The sequence below is a fragment of the Lotus japonicus genome, chromosome 6 (assembly GCF_012489685.1).
Source record: "Lotus japonicus ecotype B-129 chromosome 6, LjGifu_v1.2".
Lineage (NCBI taxonomy): Eukaryota > Viridiplantae > Streptophyta > Magnoliopsida > Fabales > Fabaceae > Lotus > Lotus japonicus.
The window spans coordinates 40,967,736-40,982,022 of NC_080046.1; the positions used below are offsets into that span (position 1 = coordinate 40,967,736).

Sequence of the window (14,287 nt, forward strand, 5' to 3'; positions counted from 1 at the left end):
AAGGGGTAAATATGGAACATTACAATATTATTTTTTAAAATCTAGTAGAGGTTCTTATATTAAGGGACAAGAGGTATGCTACTAAAGGGTCTTATAATAAGGGACGGAGGGAGTATTATAATATAATTCAAGAAAGAAACTAAGCTAAAATCCTAACTCTACAAAATGGACATGTGTCATTTCGTCGGAGGTGTTGAGACACACATTCCTGATGAAATGCATGTCCACACGGAAGACTGTAAAGTCTGTTGTTATTTCCAAAATCTTCTAAACATATAACACACTCAATCTGATCGAGTGTTCAAATAATCCTCTCTCGAATAATCCTCTCCCAAAAAGCTAAAAGGCGTGCGTCTCGTTTTTCAAAAAAACGGTAAATTACATAAACCTAGCAAAAAATAAAAACTATAACTATAACTACTGCTATAATGGCCAAGAGTAGCACACTAGGATGCCAATGTCGATCGGCTGTGTTTCCCCAAGGAGACATCTTCCTGAAAAAAGTAAATTCAACATTGAGTATGAGCCTCATTTAGACAATATCTCAAATTAAGATACAATAAAAAAGAACTATATGAATTTAGACATCAAAATCTAACCAAGCATAACCCCATTTGTTAAACTTAGTAATCACTCATCTAATACATAAGAATGATTTGGTGAATAAACATGTACAAGTAGAAAAGTCATACAAAACAATCGATAAAACCATAACATATATTCTTTTCATGCCATTTATGGATGCCCTAATGCATAAACTACCTAGTCAGTAGTTTAAATGAATGAGAGTATGTGTGTACTAGATATTATACCCGTGCAACGCACGAGTTTGCACGCACGGATTTGCACGGGTTTCAACTGCTCTGTCTATGAATGGGTGGCCCAACCAGTTTTATGCATTAGGGCATCCATAAATGGAATGAAAAGAATATATGTTATGGTTTTTTCGATTGTTTCGTATGACTTTTCTACTTGTACATGTTTATTCACCAAATCATTCTTATGTATTAGATGAGTGATTACTAAGCTTAACAAATGAGGTTATGCTTGGTTAGATTTTGATGTCTAAATTCATATAGTTCTTTTTTATTGTATCTTAATTTGAGATATTGTCTAAATGAGGCTCATACTCAATGTTGAATTTACTTTTTTTCAGAAAGATGTCTCCTTGGGGAAACACAGCCAATCGACATTGGCATCCTAGTGTGCTACTCTTGGCCATTATAGTAGTAGTTATAGTTATAGTTTTTATTTTTTGCTGGGTTTATGTAATTTACCGTTTTTTTGAAAAACGAGACGCACACCTTTTAGCTTTTTGGGAGAGGACTATTCGGGAGAGGATTATTGAGTTGTCCTACGACTCAAACAATCCTCTCCCACACAATCAGATTGAGTGTGTTATATGTTTAGAAGATTTTGGAAATAACGACAGACTTTACAATCTTCCGTGTGGACATGCATTTCAACAGGAGTGTGTGTCTCAACACCTCCGACGAAATGACACATGTCCATTTTGTAGAGTTAGGGTTTTAGCTTAGTTTCTTTCTTAGAATTATATTATAATATTATATGTACATGTAAAAATAGAAGTATTGCAACATTTTAATTGTCTTATGTATTTTAAGATCTTCCATTTTAAATGTTAATGACTTTAGTCGAATGAAAGTTGATAATATTGAGCATCTTAGTAAAAAAAAAAGGAATTAATTTTTTGTGCCTTAGAGGTTACTTGCAAGGTAAGGTAATAAGGTTGCCCGCCTTTGACCCACCTAATTTCCTAGAGTTGGGAATTGACTCATCAGGAAAATCTGGAGCCCACAGGTTTTATTTTGAGGCCAAATATTCAATTTGTTAGGATTTGATTTAATGTGGATTGTAAAAGGTTTTAAGGGATTGTTATATGATTTATTAGGATTTTATTGTAAAATAGAGATCAATAGAATCCACTATAAATATATAAGGTCCCTAACCCTAAAAGTGTGTTAGTGTGCACCAGATGTGTGCGGAGTGCGCCGCAATTGGGTGGTGCGCAAGTGTGCCGCAATTTGACGGTGCGCGAGGGTACACAACAATTGGGCAATTAAGAGAAACTGCTATTGTAAACAATCGTACTATATGAATCAAGATGTGCTTTTCCTTAATAAACCTCTCTCTCCCCACCCATAAGTCTGACCAGAACCTAGTACCCTTCCCCTCCCCTACTTTCTTCCTCACATTTTCCTTGAACCAATTCCCAAATCTCCCCTCTTCACACACTTTACCTACATCTTTCCACCACCTAGAATCTTTCAGAAAACACTCACCATTCACCCGGTATAATTAAAATGGCGCACAACAGCATACAATTGAAAATAAAGCATTTTATCTTTTATTGAACCAAATTTGATATATAGTTAGTAGTTGTAAATTTTAATTAATGAGTTAAATTTTCGCCCCCTTAACTATTTTTCCTGGTTCCGTCCTTGCTCAAAAGTCTTCATCTCCATTTGCCTAATAACGCTACATTAGACATCTCTATATCCTTTATGCCTGATCGAGACTATCTTTAATCTCAATAAAGTTACAACTTGTGTGCTTAAAAGTGGATTTATTGTGGTCACCTGAATCCTTGCACCCTATTACGATTATAGTTGAATCTTTCAATCTTTTTGGGGCTATCCCAAGTGATTTCTTGTAAGGGGTGGATTTTTTTTATTAGGTTTGTTCATGAATTTGAATTTCGAATTATTTCTCCATCATACATTTTTGCACTAGTTACCCTTATAATGTCCAATACATTTTTTTTCAATTTTCAAAGTATCAAAACCATGGGCATGCAATTAATTGCAACCATATTAATAATATCAAATTCATCATACTAGATATTATACTCGTGCAACGCACGAGTTTGCACGGGTTTACTTACAATATTTTTAAGCATAAATATAAAAAAAAATGTGTTACGACATTTCAATAAATATTATTATAGTTCTTTTTGTATAAATATTTAATATTACTCAAATTTAATCATTAGCATAAAAATATTTTGACCATTAAAAAAATATTTATTTTATAATATGAAAAATTATTAAGTTAATTTGAAATATTTAAATTACATAAAAAAATGTTAAGTAATAAATGTTTAATATCATGAAATAAGTTTTAATATCATTTTTTATACTTTTTACCTGGAAAGTCATTTGTTGTGACATTTCAAGACTAAGAAGAATAAATTAATTTTAACTTTTTGAATTATAATAAGTGATAACTTAAATACCCTTTTGACAAAAAATAGCCTAAAATATTATCTTGTGAATTTAATTTTTTTCAACTTATTTGGTTTGTGAATGTTTTCTCACTGTCGATAGTCATGAGACTAATCCCTTAGGGTGATCACGTTAAGTGGATAGGCTAGGCCTCTCACAACAAACATTTATTCAGGTTTGATCATTATTATTTTTCTCTACTATGCTTTCTCGAATAATTTTTACTAATATATCATAGATTAAAAAATATATTTAAATACTTTTTTCAATAATGCACATATATGTTTTTTTTATTTCGAAAATGAAAGATATATATATATATATATATATATATATATATATAATAGTTGAGAAACAACCCCTTTCAACATGTGTAAAGTAACCTAGCAAACAAAAAGCCGGTAAAAGCTCAACCACTTTAGCGAAAACCTCCCAATGACATCTAACAACCCTCTCAAGCATTAACGCCAAACCAAAACTCATACGACTACCCAATCGGGAAACACCCCCATTTTAAAGTCGAAAAACAGCGACAGGACTAAGCCTATCAAACTACACGACAACTGCAAAACAAAGACCTAGCCCGGCCGAGCAGAACAAAACACCCATGACCCAACAATCAAAACCCACCAAAGCGCCAAAGAGCTGAGACACAACTCAATAGATAACATAAACGGGAATAATGCACATATATGTTACAGTTAATACTAAATAACTTTTAGCGGTATTTTTAAATTTTAAACTATTTTATCCATATTATTTATTATTAAGTAACTTTTTATTTTAATTTTTTTAATAATTTTTTTTTTAGATTTTTTTTGAATATTTGTCAAATGCAAGACTTAAGATAATTTCATATTTTTTCAAAGTGAATTTTAAGTAGATGAATGTTGTTATTTAATATAAGTAGTTGAATATTTTTTTACAATACAATTTTTTTTCAGTTTTTAATTATTTTTTAATATATTATTACAAAGAAAATTTATTATTTCTTAATGTATTTTAATACAAAAGTAAGAGATTTTTATGGTTTAATGTATTTAATGTAAAACTCAAGTCTTCTTTACATAATACAAAAGTCTTCTTATTGAATTTAATTTTCAATATTTGTAAAATACAAAACTCAAGTATATTTTAAGTTTATGAATGTTGTTATTTAATGTAAGTAGTTGAATAGTTTTTCACAATATAAATTTTTCTCAATCTTCATTTTATTATTGTTTAATATATTTATTACAAAGTTTTTTTTTGTTTGGATGATTTTAATACAATACGTTACACTTGAGTTTCGCTTATGTATTTAATGCTAAAACTCAAGTGTGATTTATATATATATATATATATATATATATATATATATAGATGCTAGTGTTAGTTTTAGCAAGATGCAGCGATCTTTATATTAAGCTGATAGTCTTATTTTCTTCGTCTTTGATAGTTTATTTTCTTTGCCTATGCTAGTGTTAGTTTTTGCTTTTATGTGTTCTTTTTTCTTTTGGCTGGTTCTGGGCCTCTGTCTTAGATTTATGTACTAATGTTATGTACTCTTTTCATGAGAACCTGATTCTCATGCTTATCCTTAATATATGATTTTTCTTTTTTGAAAAATCAAATTCATCATATGTTTAATTTCAGAACAAGCATTAAATAACATTTCAATACATGTTTTAAAACTTGTTTGGGCATTTATATAAAGTTTATTTATTTATTTTATAAGCCAATTTTATTGAATAGAAGTACACGTTGACACAGTTCGGTTACTTTTTTAGGAAGATGTTTGCTTGGGGCAAGACAGATGATGGGGGTTGGCATCCTGGTTGGCTCGCGGCATCTATAGCTATAGTCCTACTTTTAGTTTTTATAGCTTGTTTCAGTTTGCGTAATTTGCTATTTCTTAGACAAACAACGACTTGAGCACTTATACTTTTCAGTTTTTCAGGAGAGAATTATTTGAGGACAACTGCATCCACAATGTTTCACCTCTGGCACACCCATCTTTTGCCAATTTGTCAGCTTTCTCGTTTGCTTCCCTGAATATATGGTAAAAGCCAACACAATTGACAAGTTTTGCCAGATAGTCTATATGATTCAGGTCATTTGAAAGGGTTAGAGGTCCTCGAACAGGAGAGGACAAGACACCCATCCCAATGCCATAGTAAAATCACTCTCTATGACCAGATTGTTATTCACAAATTGTTGACAGAACAATAGCGGATTGAGTATCGCTTTAACTTCGGCTTCAAATGCCAATCCATGACCCACATTCTTTGAGAAGTAACCTAAGATGACATAGTTGAAATTTCGAAGGATACCTCCCACCCCACATTGACCAGGTGTGTCTTTTGTTCACCCTTTTTGTGCAAATTTTATGTCTTGTTGGATTTGTAATGCATGATTAAATAATTCCTTCTTAATGTAGGAGTAGTTACATTCTTGTTGTTTTATTCTGAATTGTTTAATTAGTTTTAGTCTTATTTTTTGACTTAAAGTTCTTAATGAACTTTTCCAGTTGTAACCGAAAAAAAAAAAGTTCTTAATGAACTCCTTCCAAGTTCTACATTTGATAACCACGAAACAAACATAAAAAAGAGGGTTTTCTTGTGGTGAGGATAAAACAAAAAAACTAAACTAAACTAATTAAATCCACTCTTAATGAACTCCTTTAGTTTACTTTAAACTAAGTTCTTAATGAACTCCTTCCGAGTACTTAATAATACCCTCTTCTTATTATATCTTTTGTGATTGGAATTATTAGTGTCAAATTAAAGCTACGAAATTAAAGTTAATTGCATAATTATTCTTCACCAGTAGATATAATTCTTCATTTTTTTAAGGAATCTCTTTTTTTTTTGTAAAAAATCCACTCTTACATATATTTTACTGGTAACATTTCAAATAGAAATTCTGAAAAATTAAGTTTTAAAAATTATTTTGTACTAATTATCCAATCCCACATTATTGGTTCAACACATGTTTTGTTCTAAACTCTAGCAGCAGAGGATCACAGCTCTTAATTAACAATGTAAACCTCAAACTTCACAAAATGATCTACCTGAGAATCCTTCTTACGTTCCTTTCCTTTTCCTTTTTTTCCCCTTAGAATCATTACTCCCTTTCCGTTTTTAAATTCGTTTTGGAGTAAAATCATTGATATAAAAGGTAACATTCTTCAATTCAATTGTTGCATGTGTCTTTCCAACCATATTGATTCATCCTAATGCTATCCATCGAATGCTATAATTCTCAAATTGAAATTCATATTTTGTTTCACACATTCATCATTTGAAAAGATGATCATTAATGTGAACATTTTGGAAACAACAATTTTTTCAGAAAGCTTACAAAGTAGATATATTGGTGTCCTGCACTCCTGCACTATGAAATTTTGGGGAAAATGATGGCGCAAAACAGAGAAATTCTATGCAATTCTCATTAGAATCTTGTTGAATGTGTCAATGCAGTGATAGAGATGAAGCTGGGGTTGCTCAATGTTGCCATTGTAGTGGTAATTTTATTATGCAGCTTGAATACATTGCTTGGGATTAGGTTTATGATTGATAGAGAAGAATGCTTCTCTCATAATGTTCAGTATGAAGGGGATACAGTTCATGCTTCATTTGTTGTCATCAGCACTGATTCATCTTTGCACTATACTCAAGAAGGTTTAGACCTTGTGGTAAGCACTGTGAAATCTATTTATGAACCTTTTGTGTGAAATTGCTTTTCTGATTACAGGAGTTCCTTTTTTTTTATTATTATTGTGTTAGGGGGTCTTTTATGATATTGTAGAAGGACTGTAACATCATGTGCTTTAAGATGATTTGAAACAACACAAAATGAGTCATCTCTTGTATTATAATCCATCTTTCATGTCTTTGGATATCTGCAAATGTAACCAATCCTAATAGTGGAATGTGCTGTGAAAAGTCAAGTGAGTTATGTTAGAAGTTGTTATTCCATAACCTAAGAAGAGGGATTCTCCGATGAAGCATGGTGGTGCGTATTGGTGAGTATGGCCAAGAGCACGGTGGTGTTGAGAATCCATTGCGAGGAAGATATCTGCAAAAGACACTTCAGAAAACTCTCTCACTCAAGTCAACAATAGATTAGAGAGAGAACTCTCTAAATTTAGAAAAGCAATATGAGAGCAAAATGAGCAATGACTAGTTTACCGCGTGATCAAACTAGTATGTATTGCTGTCAAAGTGAATAGTAATAGAAGCATTTATCCTTTGCTAGGTTGTCGAGTAGTTGACATTTGAGATATCAACCTTACTTAGGCAAACTTGACCATCAATTTTATCAACTTAGCATTGTTCTGTGTTTGGCCGTCATGGCCGACCAACTTGATGGTCAGCTGGTCATGTAGCACTTGGGCCGACCAAGACAATGGTGATTGTGTGGTCATTTGAGCCGACCAGAATAAAATATAATACAAAACCATTCACGTATCTTCATCAAACACCTTAAGTTTTTTGGATTATGGTTCACGATAAGTTACCATATGCAAAATAACATCACTGGTTTGTTCCTATAATTAATATCTAGGACTGTGACATTTTTATAATTTATTTTTCTGTGCAGTTCTAACTTCTAATTAAAGCCTTGCTTGCCATATGAGAATAAAATTATAAGTTGATGACTACAATTTATTACCCTCAGTGTTTCAATTTTTACTTACATGTTATATTAGAATGCTTAAGAAGTAAACTACTGATTCAATGGTTTTCTGTTGAAATCGTTAGGTGAAGGGACCTTCTGGTGATCAAATTCAAGATTTTCAAAACAAGATAAGTGAGAAATTCGAATTCGTGGCTCGACACAAAGGACCCTATCGCTTCTGCTTCACCAATAAGTCTCCTTATCGCGAAAAAATCGATTTTGATGTGCATTCAAACCACTTTCCACCCACTGATCAGCATGTGAAAGATGGTGAGCCACTCATCATGAACTAATTTAAAATTTGTTACAGTTTACTTTAATTTGATCCATTTTGCAAATTGCAACCGTAAAGCCTTCTAGATTGATATGTTCATGTTTGCAGAGCATTTGACTCCTTTGTTAGATCAGATCATAAAGTTAGAGGAAGCTCTTTTCAACATTCAGTATGAACAGCATTGGCTTGAGGCACAGACAGAACGCCAGGCAATAGGTACATCACATTGATATCACAATAAGGTTATGTTGCTTCAATTTCATGTATAGAGTAACAAATTATTAGCATATTTGGACCAACCACCATTTCATCAAAATCAGTTCTCGATCCCAGAAGCTATTCACCTAGGCTTTTCTGCTGAATTGATTCTGATTTCAGAATCAATTATAGAAGGATTTTGAAACATACACTGTATGTAAGACTTGTGCATTGCTGTTGCAGTAAATAATGCTATGAGCTCCAGAGCGATTCACAAGGCCATACTTGAATCAGCAGCATTAATCGGTACCAGCATTCTGCAAGTTCATCTTCTTCACCGCCTCTTTGAAAGAAAGCTTGTGACGTAGAAAACTGCAATGAATGGATATGTATGTTGATTTTGGAGAAAAACTTCTCAGCTCCACTCAATTTTGTTTGTATTTTAAGTTAATTTGTATGATAGGGATCAGCTGATTCAGAATCATTTAGCAGCTTTGGTTTCCTTTTTTATTTAAGGGCAATTCTGCACATGAATTATACTTTTGTCACCCTGTTATGCTACACAAGAGATATGCTATGTACTGTTAACATTATTTACTGGCTTATTAAATTTAAGCAAATATTCTTTATTTGCAGTTTTGACTAAGTTTTTTGTTTTATTTGTTAAATTTATGTGGTAAAAGATAAATCGACATTTTGTTATTTTATTATTTTCTGTATAAATATTTGAAAATAAAAAGTAAATTTAAAATAATGACATTTTTACAGAAGAAATATTAATGAATATTCTATATTAGAAAAGAAAATGAATTTTTTATAAGTATATTAAATGCTTTTTAGTTGATTTTTCGAGGCACCTATTAGTAAATTCTTTTGCAATTGCTAATAATAATAAAAGCAACAAAATTCATCAAACTGAATATTAGGAGAATTTTACTAAACTCTGAACAAAAAGAGACAAATTAATTAAGAAATGATTGTCATGAAATTCACTATAAGGAATTTGTGCAGCACTTCATAGCAAAGAAGAACTTCAACCGAACTTAAAACATGCAGTAGGTCAGTTTGTTTCTCAAGTCACCCAAGTTCATGCAATCTTGAATTTTTTACTGCGTTTTACTCAATCAAGATTAGAATAAAGGCTAGCTAGCTACACCATAAAAATTTAAATCTTTAACAAAGATAAAAGGAAACTAAAGAAACTAAACTAACCAAAATGTACCTCTTGACAACTACACTAATCTTCTCTACAGTCCATAGCCTATTTACGATTCTCAGCTAGACTGAAAATATTCTATAAGCATGTTAACTAGGTATTTGGAATTTAGGATCCAACAGGTATGTACGATTTGGCATGTCTTATGAGCACAAACAAGTAAATAAGTAGAAAGCTTTCCAAGTTCTTAAGAGTTCGATCGGGTAATCAGGCATGTAACATATTCAAAGGAATTTATAAAATAGGATTTGTTTGATAATACAAGGAATACAATGTGACAAGCAGCTCTAGCTCAGAGCAAGACAAGGCAAAACAGGAAGCAACCTTGGCTCCTAATAATAATAAACCACAACATTGATACACACAAATATAAATAATAGTCTGTCTTCTTTGCTTTCCCCCATTGCAGCTCAGTTTTACACCACATAATCTAAATTCTAGTAGAATTCACTTATGGCTCAAAAGCTTCTATATCTCCAAGAAAATACTGCGGGGGGAGCTAGTCACACAAACATTGTTCTTTTGTCCAAGCTTTTCACAAGAGCAGCACTGGCTATGATTCTGCAGGAGGGTTTACGCAGCAAAACCATTTTTTCTGAAAACAAAGTCAAATCATTCATGAGGAGAAAAAATCAAAAACTTACAAGACTGAATTAATTTGAATGCCTCCACATCTATTTAATAATAATTACATCTCAATTTGGCAATCTATAAACCCCACAACAAAGAAATGCAAAAAGATGACCCGCCCCCCTTTCAAAAAAAAGTTCCAAAGGTCAACAAACAAATAATCAGTGCTAGATCAACCAATCATATATTCACTTGTGTGGGCTTAGGTGCAGGGTTGTTATCCTTGGCTCTGGCCTCGTTTGTTGGTTAGTCGTTGTTGTTGAGCTGGTGACAATTTTTTTTGTCTATGCAAAGTCTTCATGTAATGAGTTGAAGCACCCTTTGTGCTTCTTATTAATTCATTTTGGCTTTTAACAATAAATAAAAAAACCAATCATATATTAATATTAGCAGGTACTAGAACCACCATCAGACTGACATCCAGATAGATCCATCTTTTCCCCTTTTCTTTAGGGTTTTGACGATATAATTGTTTTTACCTTCATCCTAATCACAGTTTAATACTATAAGCAATGCATGTATTTTAATTTTGAATGCAAAAGCATACAAAATGTAATCCTCAAGAAAAATGGTAAAACTATAGTTTGTACTTTGTAGTTATGATTGATATCATGGAGAGAAAAGGGGGGGGGGGGCACTCAGCGGAGGTTGAAATTTAGAAACTACAAATCATTTTTTAATAGGTCTTCTATTTAGCTGGCCAAAGCTTCATGTTCTTGAAAATTTTCTTTTTATATTAGTCTTACTCTAGCATATCTTGTCAACATACATATTAAGTTGCTTAAACTCTAATCATATTGTTTCTCAACTCATTAAACACATGCATGCATGCGCACAATCAGCATTTTCGCAAGAATAGACCTCACCTCATCAGGAGCACAAAAATACATCATGTTCAGATTATGTATGATAAGGGTTTGCGCCAGGTTATATATATCTATAATGAAGAATATCTTACACTTTGAGGTTTGCCAGGATCTAATGCAGGTTTGCTTTGAGTTTTAGTGGCAGTCTTTCCTGGTGACTCAGAGCCACCAGTCTTTTTTTCATCCCTGGCCTTATTGAAAATCACTGTGAACCCCTCAGCAGAGGCCGGATCATTGACATCCCATTCACCAAATTTTGGTAGTGGACGACCCTTGTCCTGTGGCACAATCAAATAAGCCAATGTAAAATAAAGAGTAAAATACTTATGAAAATTTCCTTTATGTGCATATGAATTTGATAATCATAAACTCTAGGAAAGGAAAGCTGAGGACAGAACAGACTCTCTGCATATTACAAAAATGTGACAAATGCATGCCTTAATAATAGTATTGGGTAAAGGATACCATTAAGCATAGAAGAATGAATACCAAACATAATACTGTAAACTATGAGCAATAGTTATTTTTAGTTTAGAACCCCAAATCCATGTGATCATAGGAATACTTCTTTGGATTCTTCTGGATCTACTCATGCAAATTGTTCTTCTTATTCTGTTATTCATTCCCCAAAAGGAACATGTTTCTAATTGCCAAACCTCTTTGCTTATCTATAATCCACGACTCCCTCAAAGTTCAAGTCATTATTTGGAGCTTGGACTGCACTACTTGATATAATTAATCAAAGATTATTTCAAGTGTGTTAATAAACCATACAAACCTCTCTCAATGTTCATTTCTTCTTCTGCTTCTTGTTTTCCCGCTCTGAGAGTAGTAGTCATTCATACCTAAACAGTCCACTGACCTAAAACCTACAGTTTAGACTCTCTGGTGCCTATGGGAAATGGAACAACTACCATAACATTTCAAATATTTTCAGAAGATCAAACAGGGTAAGGCCCTATGATATTTTGCAGTTTAAACGGTTTCTTGGGTTAGGGTAACTTTTTCCCTCGTTGAATTGTTTATCTTTTAGAGTTCACTTTTTTGGTGTTCTAGCTCCCTTCACAAGATACTTAATTTTCAAGTGATTCACTCCCCTAGTTGCCCTTTCTAAGAAATCGATGCTATTCAGTAAAATCGTACTTGTTCTAACTGTGCTGTGTAAGCAACAAGAACTAAGGTTCATATAACAAGTTATAAAAAAATGGCACATCAGGAGGTAGTAAAAACCAGGTTGAACTACAAAAAAGAACAACTAAGAATTTTGTAATTTCACCCCACACAAAGAAGAAAGAAAAGGAGTCAAGAATTCATAAAATATCTGGATCTACAAGCACTTTTGATACTGAAAATACTTCATGATTTAGAAGTTACTAGAAAAGGCGGCAAACTGATAAAAAACTGTGGCTGGGGTACTGAAAAGAAAGAGAATGACAAGAACATGATAGTTTGTGGCTGTGTTCCAAGTGATGAAATACTAATCCTTATTTATACTAATAAGGATCACCTATATCTAATTAAATAAGGAAACACATCAAAGAATATATGGAAACTAATCCAAGTTACCATATATTCTTAATTTAACAATATAATCATAATTACCTAGCTTGCTAATTACCTATAATATATTTTCCTAATCTGACCTGATTCTCCAATACAAACACCCAAAATACTATCAATCAAATTAGCCACAACATACTGACCCAAAAAAAGAAAGAAAACTTATAGCTAAACTGCATTTAAACTGGCATCCATTAACCACCCAATTTGAGATAAAGTAGTAAGGAACTAATAAACCTAAACTTTTGATTAACAACTAAATAAACATGTTAAAGAGAATCGAACCGAATCACCAAGCACTGCTAAACAATAAAAAGAGATTGCTAATCATCAGAAACCATAACATAACCTATCAAACTATTACTATATTCTAAAGGAACAAGCTCATAATACAAATTAATTCATCTTCTCTAGCTTTCACTTCAAATTTACAATTCCATTTTCTTTGGATCAAATCAAAGAATAAGGATCAGAGTGCTAAGATCCAGAAATGAAAACATAACTTTATAAATCAAAATTATCGCTAGAAAAGGAAACACAAATCGCCGATCAGGGAATCGAATACAGCAACACGATACAATTAACAGAAACAAAATCAAAAAAATTCAGGAAAAAATTGCGAAATTTTGGAAATAATAGCAATAAAAATAGGTGGAGAAAAGGGAAAAATATACATACCGACATGAAAACGAGAGAGGAAATATTTTGGGAGGAAAGAAAAGGAGTGAGGGAAAATGGGAATAAATAGAAAAGGGAGAAAATTCTGAGAAATTGAGTTTAGAGAGAGAGAGATTGAGTGCGCGTATTGGTTTTAGAGAGAGAAAGTGATTGCGTGCGTGGTGTGTGATGAAGAAGGAATAGAGAAGACCTTGGTGTGTGTGTGTGTGTGTGTGTGTGTGTGAGTTGGGCCGCCAACGGGCCTTACTTTAACGGGATTCTCTAAACGCCGTTACTTGTGACAACAATTTGCTAAAATTTTAAGTAAAATAATTAAAAACCCAAAAGGCTTGGTTTAATGGAACATAACAGAGTTGAGACAGAGTTGAACCGGGTTGAGTCATCACTGGATTTTAAAGGTGAAGGGCTGGTGTTGCTAAGATGGAGTCCTCCTCTTTTGGATACATTATGGGTTAAACCGAACTTAGATGGTACTTTCTCCTCTCTGATTGAGAATGTTGCTTGTGGGTGTGAGGTTATAAGAAATCATGAAGAGGAGTATCTGGTGGGCTAGGCTCCTGTTGTTCTGTTATTCATTTTGAACTTTTGGGGATTTTTTTCATGGAATTAAGTTAGTCTATGTTAGAGGTTTTTCTAAGGTTGTTGTGGAGACTGATTCACAACTAGCTGTGATTTTCTAGATAAGGGGACGCTAAGGTCGAGTTCAAGTGTTGCTTTGGTTAATGAGATTAAGAGTTTCACGTGCTTCTCTCAAATTCACGCGAAGCATATCTATAAGGAAGTAAACTCGGTAGCTCATGTCTTTGCCAAGAATGGGATCTCCCTTCTCATGTCTTTAATTTGAAGATTTATGAGTGTCTCCCTTATTTTGGTAGTGTGTCTTTTATGATTAACTCTTGTAATATCTTCTTTTTAAGGGTCTAATTTATGTTGGTTCAGGCGTTCTGTTGATAAAAAA

The 14,287-nt window shown here is 32.8% G+C and overlaps 2 protein-coding genes across 3 annotated transcripts; one reads left to right on the forward strand and one right to left on the reverse strand.

Annotated features, from left to right (window-relative positions):
* Positions 1-5,005: 5,005 nt before the first annotated feature.
* Positions 5,006-8,969, forward strand: LOC130722244 (transmembrane emp24 domain-containing protein p24beta2-like). Of its 2 annotated transcripts, none has more exons than XM_057572920.1 (5): positions 5,006-5,578; positions 6,707-6,921; positions 7,991-8,177; positions 8,290-8,397; positions 8,623-8,969. In XM_057572920.1, exons 2-5 carry the CDS (start codon positions 6,715-6,717, stop codon positions 8,745-8,747), a joined length of 627 nt encoding a protein of 208 aa, XP_057428903.1. In that variant the 5' UTR covers positions 5,006-5,578; positions 6,707-6,714; the 3' UTR covers positions 8,748-8,969. The 2 variants fall into 2 exon arrangements, with proteins under 2 accessions (XP_057428903.1, XP_057428904.1); XM_057572921.1 differs by lacking the exon at positions 5,006-5,578 and adding an exon at positions 6,287-6,404.
* Positions 8,970-9,816: 847 nt separating this feature from the next.
* LOC130723421 (protein NOI4) lies at positions 9,817-13,544 on the reverse strand. Its single transcript, XM_057574466.1, has 3 exons — positions 13,330-13,544; positions 11,184-11,369; positions 9,817-10,190 (listed from the first exon to the last, which is right to left on the reverse strand). Exons 1-3 carry the CDS (start codon positions 13,333-13,335, stop codon positions 10,149-10,151), a joined length of 234 nt encoding a protein of 77 aa, XP_057430449.1. The 5' UTR covers positions 13,336-13,544; the 3' UTR covers positions 9,817-10,148.
* Positions 13,545-14,287: the final 743 nt, after the last annotated feature.